At 45.7% G+C, this 16,230-nt stretch overlaps 3 protein-coding genes across 3 annotated transcripts in view; 1 reads left to right on the top strand and 2 right to left on the bottom strand.

Moving 5' to 3' along the window:
* Nucleotides 1-7,957, bottom strand: part of LOC128710824 (neogenin) — a 97,297-nt gene extending 89,340 nt beyond the window's left edge. The window contains exon 1 of the mRNA XM_053805677.1: nucleotides 7,717-7,957. Coding sequence (XP_053661652.1) covers nucleotides 7,717-7,957 — 241 coding nt within the window. The remainder of the gene's footprint in view (nucleotides 1-7,716) is intronic.
* A 2,089-nt stretch (nucleotides 7,958-10,046) lies between these two features.
* LOC128713692 (CUE domain-containing protein 1) lies at nucleotides 10,047-11,046 on the top strand. Its single transcript, XM_053808554.1, has 2 exons — nucleotides 10,047-10,208; nucleotides 10,267-11,046. The coding sequence occupies exons 1-2, from the start codon at nucleotides 10,047-10,049 to the stop codon at nucleotides 11,044-11,046; spliced, it is 942 nt and encodes a 313-aa protein (XP_053664529.1).
* A 3,562-nt stretch (nucleotides 11,047-14,608) lies between these two features.
* LOC128714291 (ADP-ribose pyrophosphatase, mitochondrial) lies at nucleotides 14,609-15,609 on the bottom strand. Its single transcript, XM_053809166.1, has 2 exons — nucleotides 15,330-15,609; nucleotides 14,609-15,261 (listed from the first exon to the last, which is right to left on the bottom strand). Exons 1-2 carry the CDS (start codon nucleotides 15,607-15,609, stop codon nucleotides 14,609-14,611), a joined length of 933 nt encoding a protein of 310 aa, XP_053665141.1.
* Between the last annotated feature and the right edge of the window lie 621 nt (nucleotides 15,610-16,230).

Below are 16,230 nucleotides of genomic sequence, written 5' to 3'. Positions count from 1 at the left end.
GCGCTTACAGCTTGCCATACAAATGGCAAGCCAAGTAAAGCCTAGGAAAGAAGGATTAGATTGGTTTCCCAATGAAGGTAGCTAACCCAAGCTCGACAAATGTCAAAACTAAGAATTTTTTCTAGCTGGTCTGAGCCAGGTTAGGCCATGTTTGCCGTGTGCGAAAAATGTACAAATCGTTTTTCACGAAAACAACTGAAGAAGGATTATTTTAATAATCAGACTTACTAATATATTATTTCAAATGAATTTAAATTAAAATTAAATTTCTAAACTTTAATCGTTATTTGTCAAATTGTAATTTCGCAATAATGACCCCTTGTGTCATTCTTTATGTCAAAATGCCCTTTACGAATCTGTACAGAATGGTACAATGTACAGAATGGTACAGCCCGGGGTGCCTGAATTTTTTGGCAGATTCAGGCTTAAAGCTTAAGCTTTCGAACTTAGAGTATGATCTGCTCCAATGCTATATCCAACGCGTAAATGGTAGTTTACTGTATCAGTATTCTAAAAGAATACCTTAAAACGATCATTCTACACCCAAGAAAACACTTTTACGATCAATTGTTCTTAAACACGGCACGTAACAGACAACAACAGTACGGCGTTTGAGTTGAAACTTTTACCTAACTTAGCATAAGTTTTATTGGCGCCTGGAACCTCGCGGCATACAAATTGCCACCACAAATAAATCACAAATTACCTCTTATCGGTGAATGTTATGGTGAGTCTCTGTGTCGTTTATCCATTGCCTTGCCAGTTCCCTGCTAGCCAAGCGCAATATCCAATATCCGATAACGCTTCCGTCCAGTTCAGGTGTGTTTTTGGTATCACAAATAAACACGCAGCCCTGCCGAAAATCACCGCGTAAGCCTCGTTTACGTGCGCGTTTTACGAAGTGACCGTGTGCGGGTATAAGCTTCATTTCCTTTCGCATGACTTTGCATACCACTTAACCCTGCAGAGCGGTGTGTGTTCGATCCAATCAGAACACCGTGCCTTCGCTAGTCGATAAAAAGCTAATCGAATCGAATGGCTAACACCTTCGCGAACCTAAAATCGAGGAGAATCGATTAGTCAAACCACACGTGAAGTTAGTTCGAACCCATCAACTCCCTATCATAATGTTGCCCTCGAAGGCCGCTTGAGGTTGAGGTTCGTATCTTTTATGCTGTTGGTCTTTTTGAACAGGGTGGACTTTATCAAACCTATCACACCAACCATCGGATTAGGGAGGTCCAATTCCACCGGGAGCATGATTTCGGGCTAACCCTGCGCTCCAAGCGTCAGCTTTCTTATCAGTTGTTGTGTCATCGTCACCGCAACGCAAAAAAAACTCACCAACGATGACGGTAATCGAATTTGACCTACGGGAATTCGCATCATCATGAACCGCACCGGAACACTGTGCCATGTAGTTGATGCCAAGTGCGAGGTAAGGGTTTGGCTTACCAAACAGGCAGCTTCATCAGAACCAGAACTGAAAGGCACGCAAGACCTTAAAGACTATCCGACGACGGCCGTGTCTCTGTCAGACGCCCATCACCGCGGAGATACAGATGTGGACAGGTGCCAGAGGACAAGGGTTTACCTGTGACGAGGTAAGCATAGCTGCATCTTTATCGTCCTTCAAGAACCTCTCGAAAACGACGGGCCATTGTTTCGTGTGATGTACTTGACACGTCGGACACGCTCTTATGGATTAAATTCGATGGGCACTTCATCCCCGAAAGACACGAACCGGATCGAGTGTGAGCGAATTAATTTGCCATGCCAATGCACTTAATAACTTTACGTAAATAAAACCGCCGATAAGAAACCGGCCACTTATGAGCCATTTTTTTTTTTGTTTGGTTTTGATCAAGTATGAATTTTTGCGAACGAAGTTTTCGTGTTCGCTGTTGGGCGCTCGCATAAATCCGAAAACCCGCCTTAACAGCCTTATCGCCAGAGTTATCATAATCGCACCGAATCGCGGTAATGATGAAGTATATGTTCCGGAAGACGTGATAAATCAGCCCGCGCTGAGATTTGATCGATTTATTGTTGACTTTAGCCGGTTAATGCACACAAACACCCGACCGGCCACACTTGCACCAGCTGTTGCATTGATTTGGAAATGTGATTTTTACAACTGTCTACCAACAAGTCGTAAACCCCTCACCGCGGTACGAACCGGTACGACAATGAAAGGAAATGGTAAATTTCGGCTGTTGCCTTAGATGGGGAAAGGTTGGCTGGAGCCGGTGGCAGGGCTACAGCAAAAACAAAATGTCATAAGAAAACATTGGCTCACACCAACTTTTGCTGTTGCCCGTGCGGGGAAGTGCTGGGCAGGGTGGTTTTAGCATATGCTTTTGGCATAATGGCATAAATTATCAACCGACACTATCTATCACACAGCGGCCCGGGACGGACACTTGATCAAGGGTAGCGACCGAAAAAGGGTATCGAAGATAAATAATATTGAAACAACATCAATCATCTGATTTGCATCGAAAACAAGCCATACCCGAGCGCGATAGATTGACGTTGAACCATTGGGACACATGCTAGCAGAATTTAAAAACAAGTGCCACACACGACGTTCAACGACGGATTGTTCACCGGATCGGGGATTGATGTTGATTTAGTAGAAGAAAAATATTGAAGCTATCGCTAATGCTTATTAACACTAGAACTGCCAAGCGTTTCAAGCGTTTTCCATTGATGATGAAGACCTTGATTATGTTTTTCGAGCTCATACTGCAGAAAAGATATGTAAAAGCCATGCATTAGCCATGGTAGAATTGTTTTACCCCCAAGATTAAGGTGATGAAAATGAAACGTTCCAGTGACAGTGAATGGTCCGGTAGTTCTAGTGTTGAACCATCGTAAAACCTTTCTATGGGAAGATTGGTTTGATAAATAAATATATGCAACAACCTAATTGTACTCAATTAATTCTTCCGATTGCTTTAAATTAATTGCAAGATAGATACATCTTTGGATGTTAATTAAACAAACGAAACAAAAAACCTTCCAAAGAGTTCCACCAAGCATCCCATTAACCAATCGTTTCGTATACCTCTCTCAATGCCTCTCAGGACCAGTGCATGACCTGCCCCTTGCTTATCAAACCCAGGCCCGACTACACAATCACAGCTTCAAAGTGACGATTCCACGTACCGGCTTGCCCATCATCCCGACCGGCACATGATAAGGTTTGCTAAGCTAAACAACCCCCCCACCCAAAACACCCAAAATGGTAAACAGTGAAGGATTTTCTAATCAAAACCGAACCGTCGTCCGAAAAACCCGTCGTGGGGTTAGGAAACTTATCGATGCACGTTGGTAGCTTGTTTCGTCGAATTTGGGCCAACCCGGTTCATCTAAATTCGCGAAACCGCGAACTGCGTGTACTCCGGACCGGTACCGAACGTCCCCTTGATCCTGTGTCCGCTCTGCGCAACATCGCGTTAGCCGGCAAAAGGAGAGGCGAACAAGCAACTAAAACAAAAAAAAAAGACGAGAAGCAGAAGGGAACCGACCGGCATGATTTGCTCAATCAAAACCTGTGGGGCCGAGCCACTAAAACAACGCACCGAAATAAAAACAAAACTCATCAATCCGGCCAGTGAGTTTTGTGATACGGTGCGGTTTTTTAATGGATCCGGTTCCCGGGGGCCCCGCGTATGCATGGCGACAGGTTTATTTGATTAAAATTATAATTTCACCTTTTCGCCAGAACCGTGCGAGTGGGAAGGAATTTTCGGTTCCGTTAAACGGGATCGTTTCTGCTTTGAAGTGTCCCAGTCGTGGGCATTGCATACGGGAGAGGAAGGTTTTATCTTAAAAAGGTAGGAGGTACTGGATCTCAGTCACAAATAACATGAGGATTTAGTGTTATTCCATGTTTGGTGAATCCGTTTCAGATTTATAAAGCTGAATGAATATTTCAAACGAATGAGGTTCTCTGAATGTGTGTTATGAAGATTTTAGAATTTTTAAAGACCTTCGGATATTCTTGAAACTTCAGAGATGCTTCATGAGATGCTTCAGATTCTATTGAATTCTTAGACATTAATGAATCTGAGGATATTGACGAATTTCCATAGAGATAGGGCGGGCCGTGGTGTCATTATGGTAGCGGCGCGAACACGAACGGACCGGACCAAAATCCCATCCGAACCAATCCCCCGAACGCAGGACTTAACTATTCGGCTACGGGTAAAAAAGTCACAGAAGGCCATAAATGGCAGGCCTAGACCTCTTTAGGTTGTTGTATCGATAAAGACGAAGAAGAAGAGTTTCCTCAGAATTCCAAGAATTATTGAAGAATTATAACATCTTAACATATTCATGAATTTTGATAGAGCGAACTCATTATATGAATGATTCTTAGCTATTAATTAATCTTCAGATATTCATCTGCATCTGAAGATCGTCATAGAGTTGAGATTCTTCAGAGTTCCATGAATTCTTGAAGGTTCATAACACCTGTAATATTTAAGGATTTTTATAGAATTGACTCACCATTTGGATGATGGTTCTCAAAAGATTAATTAAAGGACTTGTCCAAGCACAACTCTAACGCTAGAAGCATAGAATCCAACATAGCAAATCATTTTTGAGACAAAAAAACGAATTTAAGTTCAAACTAAACCAGAGTGACGCAAAGCCACGGAAAGCATTCGTGCTCCGGCCGTCGAGAAATCAACTACTCGTTTCTAATCAATGCTGATAAGAAATCTTTCGCCGCACGAATGGATCTTGTACGCGTGCAAAAGTCGGGTTCGCGTGCTGAATCACACTGCAGCTTCCATCCATCAGTTCCTTCCACAACGGCATGACGACACGTAACCGTCCTTATCGCCTCGCAGCGTCCAACCAAACAAACAAACAGCTGGTTGGCTTGATACGCTCGATGAATGAGTCTTACGGCCCAAGACAGGGCCTGTAAGAAGTTTTTAAACGTTGGCAAACACGCTCCGTATGCATCGCCAGGTAATGCGGGAACGCTCAGAAGATCTACGGATAAAATCCGGTAAACGATCGCAATCGCTTACCCTGCAGCTTAAAACATCCCACATGCCTGCACAATTAACGCAAGTTGCTAAAGTACGGCGTACTCACAGGGAAGCGCTAGTTTGGCTGAAGTTGTAGACAGAAGCGGTATAGGCAAACTCGTTTTAGCCCTGGACTGGCAGTTGGGATTCAAAATGAACATCATCACGTTGTTTAAGATGAGCTTCCTTTAGCCACACACACACACAAATAAGGGCATGATGACACAACGCAATGAAGGTTTCCACGTGCAAAATAGATTCCGCTCGCAAGAAGATGTACCAGCCGCCCGATGATGATGCTGCTGCTGCTGCTGTGTGGTAGCTTTCAGCGACAACTTGACGCCGGGACGGGTCCCTTAGACGGCGTCCCACCGGGAGGGCAAAACTGGTTCGTCCTCCTCCGCCTTTTCAAGGCATACGAGTCTTTGGGAAGGAAGACTTTCGAATTGTTTGTCTTGTTTGCTATTTTTTAACCACCTTCCATCGATTCCTTTCGCGATGGACCTCACGATGGAGCGGTGGGGGTGGGTGTTGAGGGGGGGGGGGTTTCATTCGCTCTGAAGTTTCCACCCCAATCATCGTTTGCGTGACTGGTACGCCACGACATCTCGAACGGTTCCGACGTGCCTTATATGCGTGCACGTTACCCGTGGTCCAGTTTGTGCGCCGTGTGCAACGACACACGGTGCAACCATCCACCAATGCAATCAGTGTTGCCTTTTTTGGGGTTGTCGCGTCCCCAATATTATGGACAGTATTGGACGGGTTTCCAAACGGTTTTGGGTAACGAACAGTTCCAGCTATTTCGTTCCTGCTCTAGATCCTGCCCGTGTCCCCCCCCCCCCCCCCCCCCCCCACACAAGGGCCACATTGGCGATTGCTGTCATCTTCCAAGCCCACCTTAGGTACCCCCCCCCCCCCCCTTCACCCCAGTAAGAATAAACCCTTTCACCGGTGGCAATGGTGGCACCACCATCACCATTGTCCTTCACACGATTGGCAACCGCACACCAGATTCAATTAATGTTTCATCCCGGCATCGGCAACCTGGTGCAAAAACCTTGGCGACAACTTCTGGCCAGCCGCAGCGCACCGTTTGAAAGTGGTCCATTTGGGTGGGGTGAACCGTATCACGATAAAAGCACCAGCGACCCGCCTTTCGGTCACCGTAAATGATATTTAACTGATCCGCAACCCGATTATCACCTGCGACCGTCGCCAGCGTGATCCGAACATGGCTAATTACTTCATTTTATTACCATTTGTTACAATGCGCTGCCGCCCAGGGTAGCAGCGAGGCTCGATCATTACCCTTCCACCTGAATCCGTCCGTACCCAAAGTGAAGACAAGTGGCGGTGGTGAATTCAAACGGGTTCAAACAAAACGATCGAACACACGTCGCGTACGGTACGGCTGGGTGTGAATCTACCCGGCATAATGCGGTGCAAAATGCAGGCAAACAACGTACGAGCTTATACCACACCGGATCGCTCCGTTTCTTCCCTTTCCATCGATCGGTGGTACATTCTTTTCCAAACCACAAATCGACGAATCGTTTATGCTGGGACGGGGTTTGGGACGTTTCGTTACGTTGCGCCCAATCCGGCAGATGTGGCGGACCCTCGAAAACCGCAAATGAGGAAATATGATACATTTCCCATGTCTTCCCCAAAAAAGGACAGCTTAAGGGCGCACGTGAGAATTAAAGGTGAGCTTTCAAACTTCCCAAAAAAAACATGATTATTATAAATGTTTTTTGTTGCGGTTGTGCCCAAAGCTTTTTTCCTTTTGTGATGTGCGCATGAATGTCGTTCCATAACGAGCTTCACATAAACTTGTCACCAGAATGAAGGTTTATGAGATGGAATTTAAGAACATTATTTAGGTGCTTAGTGTCCGTGTCTAAAAGATAAGAAACTTTCATCACAAATTCCTTATTCTTGAAAGGAGTGAAGAATTAAAGTGGTTAAAACAGTTAATGAGGAACACAACTAGTTAAATACCTTCTTCCGAACATGGAACTTATATCTTCAAGGCTCTTTAGACTTAAATCTCCAAACAGCCATCATGCTTGCCACGCAAACCAGAGAGACCATTCCCGAAGTGTGCCCCAGTGTCAATCAGTGAAAAGATGTTTGGGCTATGCTCATTTGTCGCTTGTCACCTTCACCATAGCACCCCATCAAAGCAGGCATCGTTCGGTGTCAACCCTGCTTATGATCCTACTCGCCCCTTTTGTGCTCAAGCCACGCAAAGACATGTGCGCGCGATTTGTTTTCCCGAAAACCGGGTGACAACATAGCGCAACATACGGCGAGACGAGCGTTTGCTTTCATGTTCGCCCAAAAACCTGCTCCAAAGCGAAGAACAACCGGCCCCATGCACTGCCATGGTAAACTTCTTCCCCCTAAATAGGCATGTCTGTTTGACTTTGCAATTATTCACCCCGCCATTCAACGGCGAAACCGTCGCCGTGTTTCGTCGGGACGAATAGAAACCGGCTACGGGCCGCTGGTGGGTTTATCGATCTATGCTGCTAATATGCTGCTCGCCCCATGTCGTAGCACCGCTGACGCTGAGTGCTCCCCTTCGTTCGTCCATCACCGGGTGGCGTCAATCAGCATGCTTCCATCCCAGCCCCACCCTTCCCACACCTTGGCTTACCTTGACTGGCATAACATTTTGTAAACATTAGCGAAAACAGCGGCGCCATGCATACGATTAAATTCCAGCGTGCCATGCCGCTAACGTTACTACGATGTCGCATGCATCTGTTACTGTGTTGGATGCTGCTGCCGCATCTGCTGTCGTTATCTTCGTTGCTAGGCGATGATGATGCACTATTGTTGTTACAGCCACTTCCGGCAAGATGCTGCATGGATGCTGCACCGCCGCAGGGCTTCATGATGCACTAATTTCAATCGACACTCACCACTCGCACAAACAAACGGGCGCACGCACCACACTTTAACACTGCACCCGCGCTACAATGAGTTGAATATTATTTCTTTTCTTACTATTTGTAAACACTTGTCGGCTCACAAAACACACATTCTGCCGGAATTATAATAAATACATGCTACATGAAACCACGAATTGCATTATGCGACCAATTTATATTATTTTTCAATTTTTTTTTCGAATTTCATTTCACTGCCGCCGAGGATGTTCTAAGCTACGAAGCGGTATACACCACACCCTTACCCTTATGTATTCTAGTTCACCCCCTCGTTTCAACATTCGGTGCGCATGGGACGCTTTTCTCAACGCCGCCGCATCATAACATTCGGCATTACCGGGCGCAACAACTCGACACACTTCGATTTTGTATGAAAATTATGAATGAAATTCACTTTCACCATCAGCGTAAATTGAACCAACGCGAGTATTCACCTCACAGTTGGCTAGAACTTCGAAGAAAACATTGCTACAGAGAATAGAATTCTGTTCACAACACACTTTGTGCACTGCCAAGGGATACGATGTGATGCACAGACGCTAGAACGCTAACGAATGCGAAGTCTCGACGATTCACTGCACTGTATGGGAGTTATTCACAATTTCGCTTACATTTTTATTACCGTTTAGCACTGAGTTTACATGCAGGTTGCTAAGGGTGATGATAAATCTCTTTTCCGACGAGTTTACAAATCACACATCCAGACGCAATCAGACGCGCGTCCGTCCTCTTTGCGTGCTGGAACAATAATGATAAAAGCTGCAACTGTCAAACGTTCGCAGAGCGATTCGTTGCTTGGGAACGGTACGACCTGTCAACCGCCATGCTGACAAAACTTTCCCAGCAACAATGTGGCTTGAAGTTTGTGCTTCAATTATTCAGAGGATAAAGACAAACCGAGGGAATCTGAAAAAACTACGAAAGTAATTGGCAAAACATATTCATATAACAACAACAAACTTGAAACGAAACACTTGAAATAAAGCAAATTGAAACACCATACACCCGACAAGATTGTTTCAAAATGTATACACATACTTAAAATATTATTTCTTCCTTGAGACGCTCTCTTGATCCATTGAATTACATGCCTTGGTCACCAAAAATGTAAAGAAACAAAGTAACTATTTTTCAATAATGGTTTCGTAAAAATCGCTGTAAAATTTTCGAATTTGTCCTGCTTTACGCAGGTGGCGTTGCGTGGTGTATACACTGCCAATCCGAATGTTGTCATCGAACCGTTTGACAGCTGCCATGCAACGCTGTCAAAAAGTGCAAAACGCACAATAATAATAATTAAAAGTCACTATCGCAAAGGACACGGAAAAAGCAGGACACGGGAAGGTCTACTTTCATCACAAGGGGGCAGAAACAATACTGCTCCCTGTAATCGATAATCTCTGGAAAATACTCATCACCATACTACCGTTCACTGTACGTGTTTCACATTTGCATAGTTCCTGCTTCACGTTGCTTCAAGAGCTGCAAGCTGGGAAAAGTGCGTTGCAGCTAGCTCCAGCTCTACGGAGTTGTTTTTCAATCTGCTACGAATTCTTTTCATCTCCGTGTGCGTGTGTGCTTGTGGGTGAATGCGTGTGCGCGAATAAACACTAGGAGGGTGGTGGTTGACAAACAGCTTGCAAACCCACCTACCTGCGGAAAGTACGCAGGTAACACGGCGGATTAAATGATAAGAAAGAATCGTTTCATTTTCCCACAGTTGGTGAGTGCTAATCGTGAGGTAAACATGATCAGCATGCAATCGCATGAATCCCACCGGGGTTGAATCGTAACCTCGAATCGAACGAGAGCGCAACCACCTTCTGCTGCATGTATCGACCGATCCGTTCCTCGGCGTGTCGTATGTTCTAGTTCCTGTTCGTCCTAGTTCTCCTCACTTTGGCGATCGTTTCTTTCGAGTGTTTGGGTGCGTTACGGTAGTGTGCTAGTTTTGTAAGGTCTCCTGATAACAGCAGGGCTTCTCGTGGTACTACTGGTGTAACTATAAAACGCCCCTTCTGGAAAGGTCAACAGAATGGCTTCCACGATGCAGCTGGAGTTTTCACAGGCCATGTCCGACTTTAAAAACATGTTCCCGGACATGGATAGGGACGTCATTGAGGCGGTGCTACGTGCCAACCAGGGCGCCGTAGATGCCACTATCGATCAGTTGCTGGCCATGAGCACGGACAATCAGGTAAGGCAGTTTTCCATCCCCCCTACCCAGCTGACTGATGCAATTGGTTTAATTTTAGAACGAAAAGCTGCGTCATGAGCTGGAAACTGACGGTAGTGGTCCGCGGCCTGGTGTCGCCATTAATCAATCCACCGATCGCCCGCTGCTTGATCTGTCCAGTGATGTGCCGAGCGCTGGATCGGAACGATTCCTCAGCACATCACCGAACGCAACCGCCAGCTCAATCGTTGCGCAACAGTTGGGCGCGTCGCCAAAAATACGCAAACCACCTGCCGGTAGTGCGACCGGAAGCGCCACCAACAGTCCCCGCACACACGCCGGACAGCAAGCGACACAGCAGCTACGCAACGATACGACGCTGGGCGAAAGATCGGCCGGATTCGCTTCCACCACGGCGACGATGAACCGTCGCTGGAATCCACCGCTCGTTGGGCCACTGCCGCCGACATTTTTGCGGCTCGGTGGAACGGCCGGCGGTACGATCGGACCGGACGGTACGTACCGCAGCACCGAGTTCGATCTCGGTGACGAACAGTTCGCGATGATGCTGCAAAACGAAGAGTTTATGGCGGAGTTGCGATGGAACCAGGAGTTCCTGTCCGCGCTGGAGAAGGACCATCAAGGTAAGGTGCAGGATGATGCCGCGTTCAAGGAACGGTTGCGCCACATGGGTAAGGTGTCGCGCAAAAAGTTCGCCCAGCTGGCGCGTGTCTTTACGTGGCAGCGCGGCGGCAACAAGAAGGCTAGTGCCGTACGGCATCCGGACTCGTTGTTGCTGCAGGAGGAGCACAGCGACGATGAGGCGGAACCGAAGCGGGTTGCATCGGGCAAAAAGTAGAACGAGCCCGTGCGTAGCCACACCGTTACGCCCGGGTTGCGCTAAGCTTAACATATATTTGGGAGTAGGTTTAAGAAGCAACAGCTAGAGGCGCTCGATGTGCTACGGTTTTTTTTTTGTCGACAGCATGAATCTCCTTGGGGATCCCCAACTGAAAGGTGTACGCGCAACATTAGCAATCGATTTTAGAGTTTAAATTTTTAATCCTTACCTTGTAGTACGCGTACGTGCGATAGTGCGTACGCAAACTTCTCTGAACTAGGCAATGAAGAGACTGTGTGTTTTCCCCTCCCCTCCATTTCTCTTTCTAACATCGCTCCCTTCCCGTGGTTCTTTTGAAAGGGGGGAAAAAAACAAGAAGGAAAACCTTCTTCTACAAGGTTGTAGTGTACCTTTCCTTCCTTCCGGTACTATCGCCACGCAACGATAGGGCATGCATAGGATACGAACAGATGAATGAATGAGACTGGGCGAGCATTTTGCACGCGTGCAGATAGGTAATAAAAGGAGAACAGAGGAAAACCAAATCGAGAGTGATAGCGCTGATGATGGTGATAACCCGTTGAGTTCTAGGAGGAGAAAAAGTCCAAACAACTCCCGTCTTCGAGCTACCCTTCTTCCCGTTGCGCTAGTTTCCTGCCTTTTGCTTTTGTCCCCGTTTGTGGTGTTCGCATTTTTTCCCAATCAGATCTGATATATTTATTTGTACATAGTATGTAAGTTTGTTTGATGCTTTGTTATTGCGCTTGCCATATTATGTGCGATCTGAGTTTGCAATTAGTGTTTAAAAACGCTTTAGAAAAAGAATATTTATTTTACCAACTTAAACACGGTGTACATTCGGACGTTAAGTATGGACGGAATTAATTTAATGTAATAGTAGGTTTGTTTTTGTCTATAAATGTTCCCTCATAAGCACGCCATCAATGTTGTTACGAAAAAAAGCCATTTATTTGTTCCTTTTAATTCCCTAGCAAAAGCAAAACAAAACGAAACAAACGCAACTTTGTTAGCTTGCGACGAGGTTGGGCAGCAAACACCATCAAATAAGAAGCAAAATGCAGAACAAAACATTACAAGTGAAGGAAATTATAAGAAAAGAATAACGAAACATTTACATACACATATTTAAATTTAAAATATATATATATATACACATATATACATAGATGGAAGAACGTAGGGTAAACATAAAACAAGACAGCGAGAGAGAGAGAGAGATGAGGGAAAGCACAATGAAGTAATAGAACAGCAGAACGAACCGATTAACATTGCGAATGTAACCATGGTACTAGTCATAATGTTACGAACGAAAGATCTTAAAGATGTTGAAAATGGATAAGAATTCGTTCGCTCCCTCTCTCTGTCCCATCAGAACGATATGCCACCAAACAGACTTCACCGATGGTCTATGACGGATGTAGAGAAACGCATACATTTCACCGCAAACGATAGTGCAAATGAAGCTAAACAACCAAAACCTAAAGCAAAAGCGTATAAATAGCTACGATGTGCAACATACCTAAGCACAGGCCAGGTGCAAAACAATTAGAGCGAGGGAATGCATTTGATTTTACTGTTTTGCATGTGATTTTCCGTTCCGCATTTGCATATGCTTATAGGAGCGTGGGAGCCGGTGAGGTGTCTGGTGTTCATTTTTGGAAGACGACGTCGGAAGGAAAGGTTCCGATTGTTACAAAACAAAAAAAAACAACACACTCAAGCAATCTCAATGATAGAATCTAATGCAATTGATATGCGCAATTCCTTTACGCAACTTGAAACCAAATTTTAACTTTAAGTTTCAGTAGTCGTTTAAGCATCGTGAGGTTACCAATATGTTTGCGATTTCAATTTTGGTTTCTTTAGCCAGTAATCGGTTTATTTGTTTATGACTATTAGCGGCCTTAGAGATTTCCTTTTCCTAGCATTAAAGCCTGTTTGTAATAATTCAAAACGAACCTGTTTGCTTAAGAGATTCGTTCAGAAACCTTACCCTGTTGACCTTTTAACTCGATTGAAATCGTGAAAACTTGTGGAAATTCCGCATTACTTACTTACTTAATCGGTGTTACAACCGGCTCGGGGTCTTTTCCTGCTAGTCTGCCCGCACTCCATTTCAATTTCGGCCTACCAAGCCTCTTCTTTCCTTGTGAACGAACTAAAAGGATATTACTGGCTGGGTCGTCCGGTGTCATTGTAATGACATGAACAGTTCGCAGGTGATAATTAGCCATCTAGGCGCCTATCGCCGCATCAATTATGTTATTTTTGGTGGTGACCTTTGACCCAAGATGTTGAACGACGACAATGGGGCGATCACCAAATTCATCGTTAGTTCTCCATTTTTGTCAAACGTTAGGAACTGGGCGGTCATCCCTTCATAAAACGCGTCCTGAGTGTGCATGCTTTCACATGAAATGGCTTCGTCAATCGCATCGCTTATAATTCCTTTTTCTTTGGCTGGTCTTCCCAATATTTTTGGAGTTGTTTATCATCTTTTCCTCAAACTTGGCCAATAGTTTGCCCTATAATGTCCCACCTTTGTTAGTATGAAATTTTGTTTTACACCTTGTTAATTTATCTGATCGTAATTAACCTAATTCGCGCTTATCCTGTCGCTTTGTATAACCAATTTTCATCAAACTATATTCTCTAAATAGAAACAATAGAAATAAAACTAACGGAAAACTCTAACACGGTTAACACACTAAAGAACAAGTTGTGAATAAAAACAAACTAAAAAAAGAAACAAATGCATTGGAAAATGCATCGAAACTAAGTAGCGCGATGCATACTGATAGGAAACAAGTTCAAGCAAATTAGACAATGTAAACCCCAACACCTTAATTAAGCTTGTCTCTTTTGGTTGTGGAACAGAAAACAGCGCATTCGGCAGGTTAAATCGACAAAAGCCATAAAGCGAACCAGCTTTGCATTTTCCTCAAAACGTACGGGAAAGATGAAAACTCGAGGCAGAAGTGAACGAGCGTTCCGAGGTTTGCTACCGATCGGATAACGAAGATGTTTACCGAATTGTGAGGGAGAAGAAACAAAAACATTAGAAAGTAGAAACAACAAACTTTCACCCAAAAACCCATCGTCACAACTAGCGGCTACAATAGAATGTAACAATCTCCAACGGGAAGTGAGAAGAAAAAGGTATCCAGGGGGCGGGCTGATGATGAATCTCGTGCAAACAAAACGGGAAGGGAGCTGGAAGATGATGGAAGCGAGTCAATCGTTGTGGGAGAAGATGAGAAAAAAAAAGCGGAAACAAATACATGTTACGATTATTTTAATCACCAACCAAACATGTCCCAAAATGTAGTAAAATTGTGTTATACCTTTCGTTGCGTTTATTCCGTTTTGCATGCGAGTGCAGTCGATTTGTTTTAAATCGTTCAACGGTTCAACATTGTATTGCGCGAAGGTCAAACAAACGAAACACGAAGAAATATCCGAATAGCACCAGCAGCAGCAGCACCGGAGGTTTGTTTGCCGTCGATGTGCGTGCCAATCACTGCCGTCCGCTTTTTTTTTATGATGATACCGTCACGCCTCACCAGTGCGCCTCCAGCATATCGACCACACGTTTGACGATGTTCGAATGGCTGGCGTACAGTTTCACCTCCTCGCCGACATCCATCCAGCGTACCTTCGCCGCATCATCGCCCGCATGCAGCGGGAACCGCCCGACGACCGAACCGGACTCATCGTGAAAGTTTACCGCGACCGTCTCCATCCAGGCGCAATCCGTATTGCGCGGATCGTCCACGTACCCTTTGTAAATTTCGGTCCCGGCCGCAAAGAACTGTTCCACCTCGCTCGCCATCTCACCGGCATCGTTATCCATCGTTTCCTCGAGAAATTCGCGCCTCAGCGTAGCACTGACCTTCTCGCCCGGATCCACCATACCGCCGGGGATGGCCCACTCGCCACAATCCGTCCGCTCGATCGCACACATCTGCAGAATGCGCTTGCCGCTGACCGGGTGCACTATCGGTTGGCCGGCTTCGTCAAGCTTCCAGCGCGTTACGACCGGATCGGCCGCATGGTTCGGACCCCAGCGACCGAGTATGCCACGGCCCCGGATTCCGGTGCGCCCGAACGGATTCAACGGGCAGCTGTCCCGTATTTCGTACGTCCCAACAAAGCTTACCCGGTTGACCTTCCCGTCCAGCTCGTTCCATTTCGGACTGAACGAGGCGTTATCTGAAAGACAGAGCATGCACGGTCTTACCTTGCTGTTGACCTTGACCCAACCCAGAACCAACACTCACCGGCATCCAGATCGGCCCACTCTTTGCCCTGCAGTACGGGCGATTCGTGCAACGGTGGCTGATAGTCGGAGTACGTTTGTGTCCAGAAGACGGACTCATCCGGTACGGGATACCGTCGCACGTCACTCTGCGGGTAAACGTTGTTGCGGCAGCGCGAATGTTTAAAGATTCCCGGTATGATTCGTGCCATCGTTTCGACCGTTTCTTCCACAGCAGCACCGGACGAACCAGCGCCAGCGACTGCCGATAGCAATCTGCACGCGGACTGTCGGAGTGCCATCGTCGACGTCGGAGTTCGGATCGGTTGATTAGCTTGCGGATCCGTTACATAACCCCGCGGCACTGGTGTCGGAATCAATAGGAAAATAAATAACACTCCAATGCCAGGCAACTTGCAAAACGCTGGCAGCACCAGCCACGGAACCTTTTTTCCGAAGGATAACTTTATTCCGTGTTGATGAGTACGATTTATGACGCGCCTACTGGTTTGCACCCGCCGTACCGGTGTGCCGTACTGCTGCTGTTGCTGTTTGTTTACGTTGCTTTCCGCGACGGAAGCATAGTCGAACCCACGTGTGAGGCAACGAGCGAGCGTTGTGCTGTCCTGCTCACGCAGCATAGCTGAATGGGGGGAGGGCTATGGATTGTTTACAAACAGTTCCAGCTCACGCACACTATCTCAACAGCACTGTAGTCAGACACAGTGGACATAATAAAGAAAATGATTATTTTTTATTTATTCTATCATCGAAATTTTTATTTTGAATCAAAATGACAAGCACATCGAAATTAAAAAGTGGTCAAAGTTAGCCTTTATTTTAAAATGACCGTTGACATATCCTTTTCTTGTTCGTTTTTTTAGTGGGTGACTATCCTGTTTATAGTGATGAGCTCATAACTC

Source organism: Anopheles marshallii, chromosome 3, assembly GCF_943734725.1.
Source record: "Anopheles marshallii chromosome 3, idAnoMarsDA_429_01, whole genome shotgun sequence".
Lineage (NCBI taxonomy): Eukaryota > Metazoa > Arthropoda > Insecta > Diptera > Culicidae > Anopheles > Anopheles marshallii.
The sequence above is the reverse complement of the archived record's forward strand: the minus strand, read 5'-3'. Positions and strand labels throughout refer to the sequence as shown.

Coding starts and splice junctions, on each gene's coding strand:
- LOC128714291 (XM_053809166.1), bottom strand. CDS start 15,609: ATGGCACTCCGACAGTCCGCGTGCAGATTGCTATCGGCAGTCGCTGGC. Junction 15,262..15,329: donor GTGGGCCGATCTGGATGCCG/GTGAGTGTTGGT, acceptor TCTGTCTTTCAG/ATAACGCCTCGTTCAGTCCG.
- LOC128713692 (XM_053808554.1), top strand. CDS start 10,047: ATGGCTTCCACGATGCAGCTGGAGTTTTCACAGGCCATGTCCGACTTT. Junction 10,209..10,266: donor CCATGAGCACGGACAATCAG/GTAAGGCAGTTT, acceptor GTTTAATTTTAG/AACGAAAAGCTGCGTCATGA.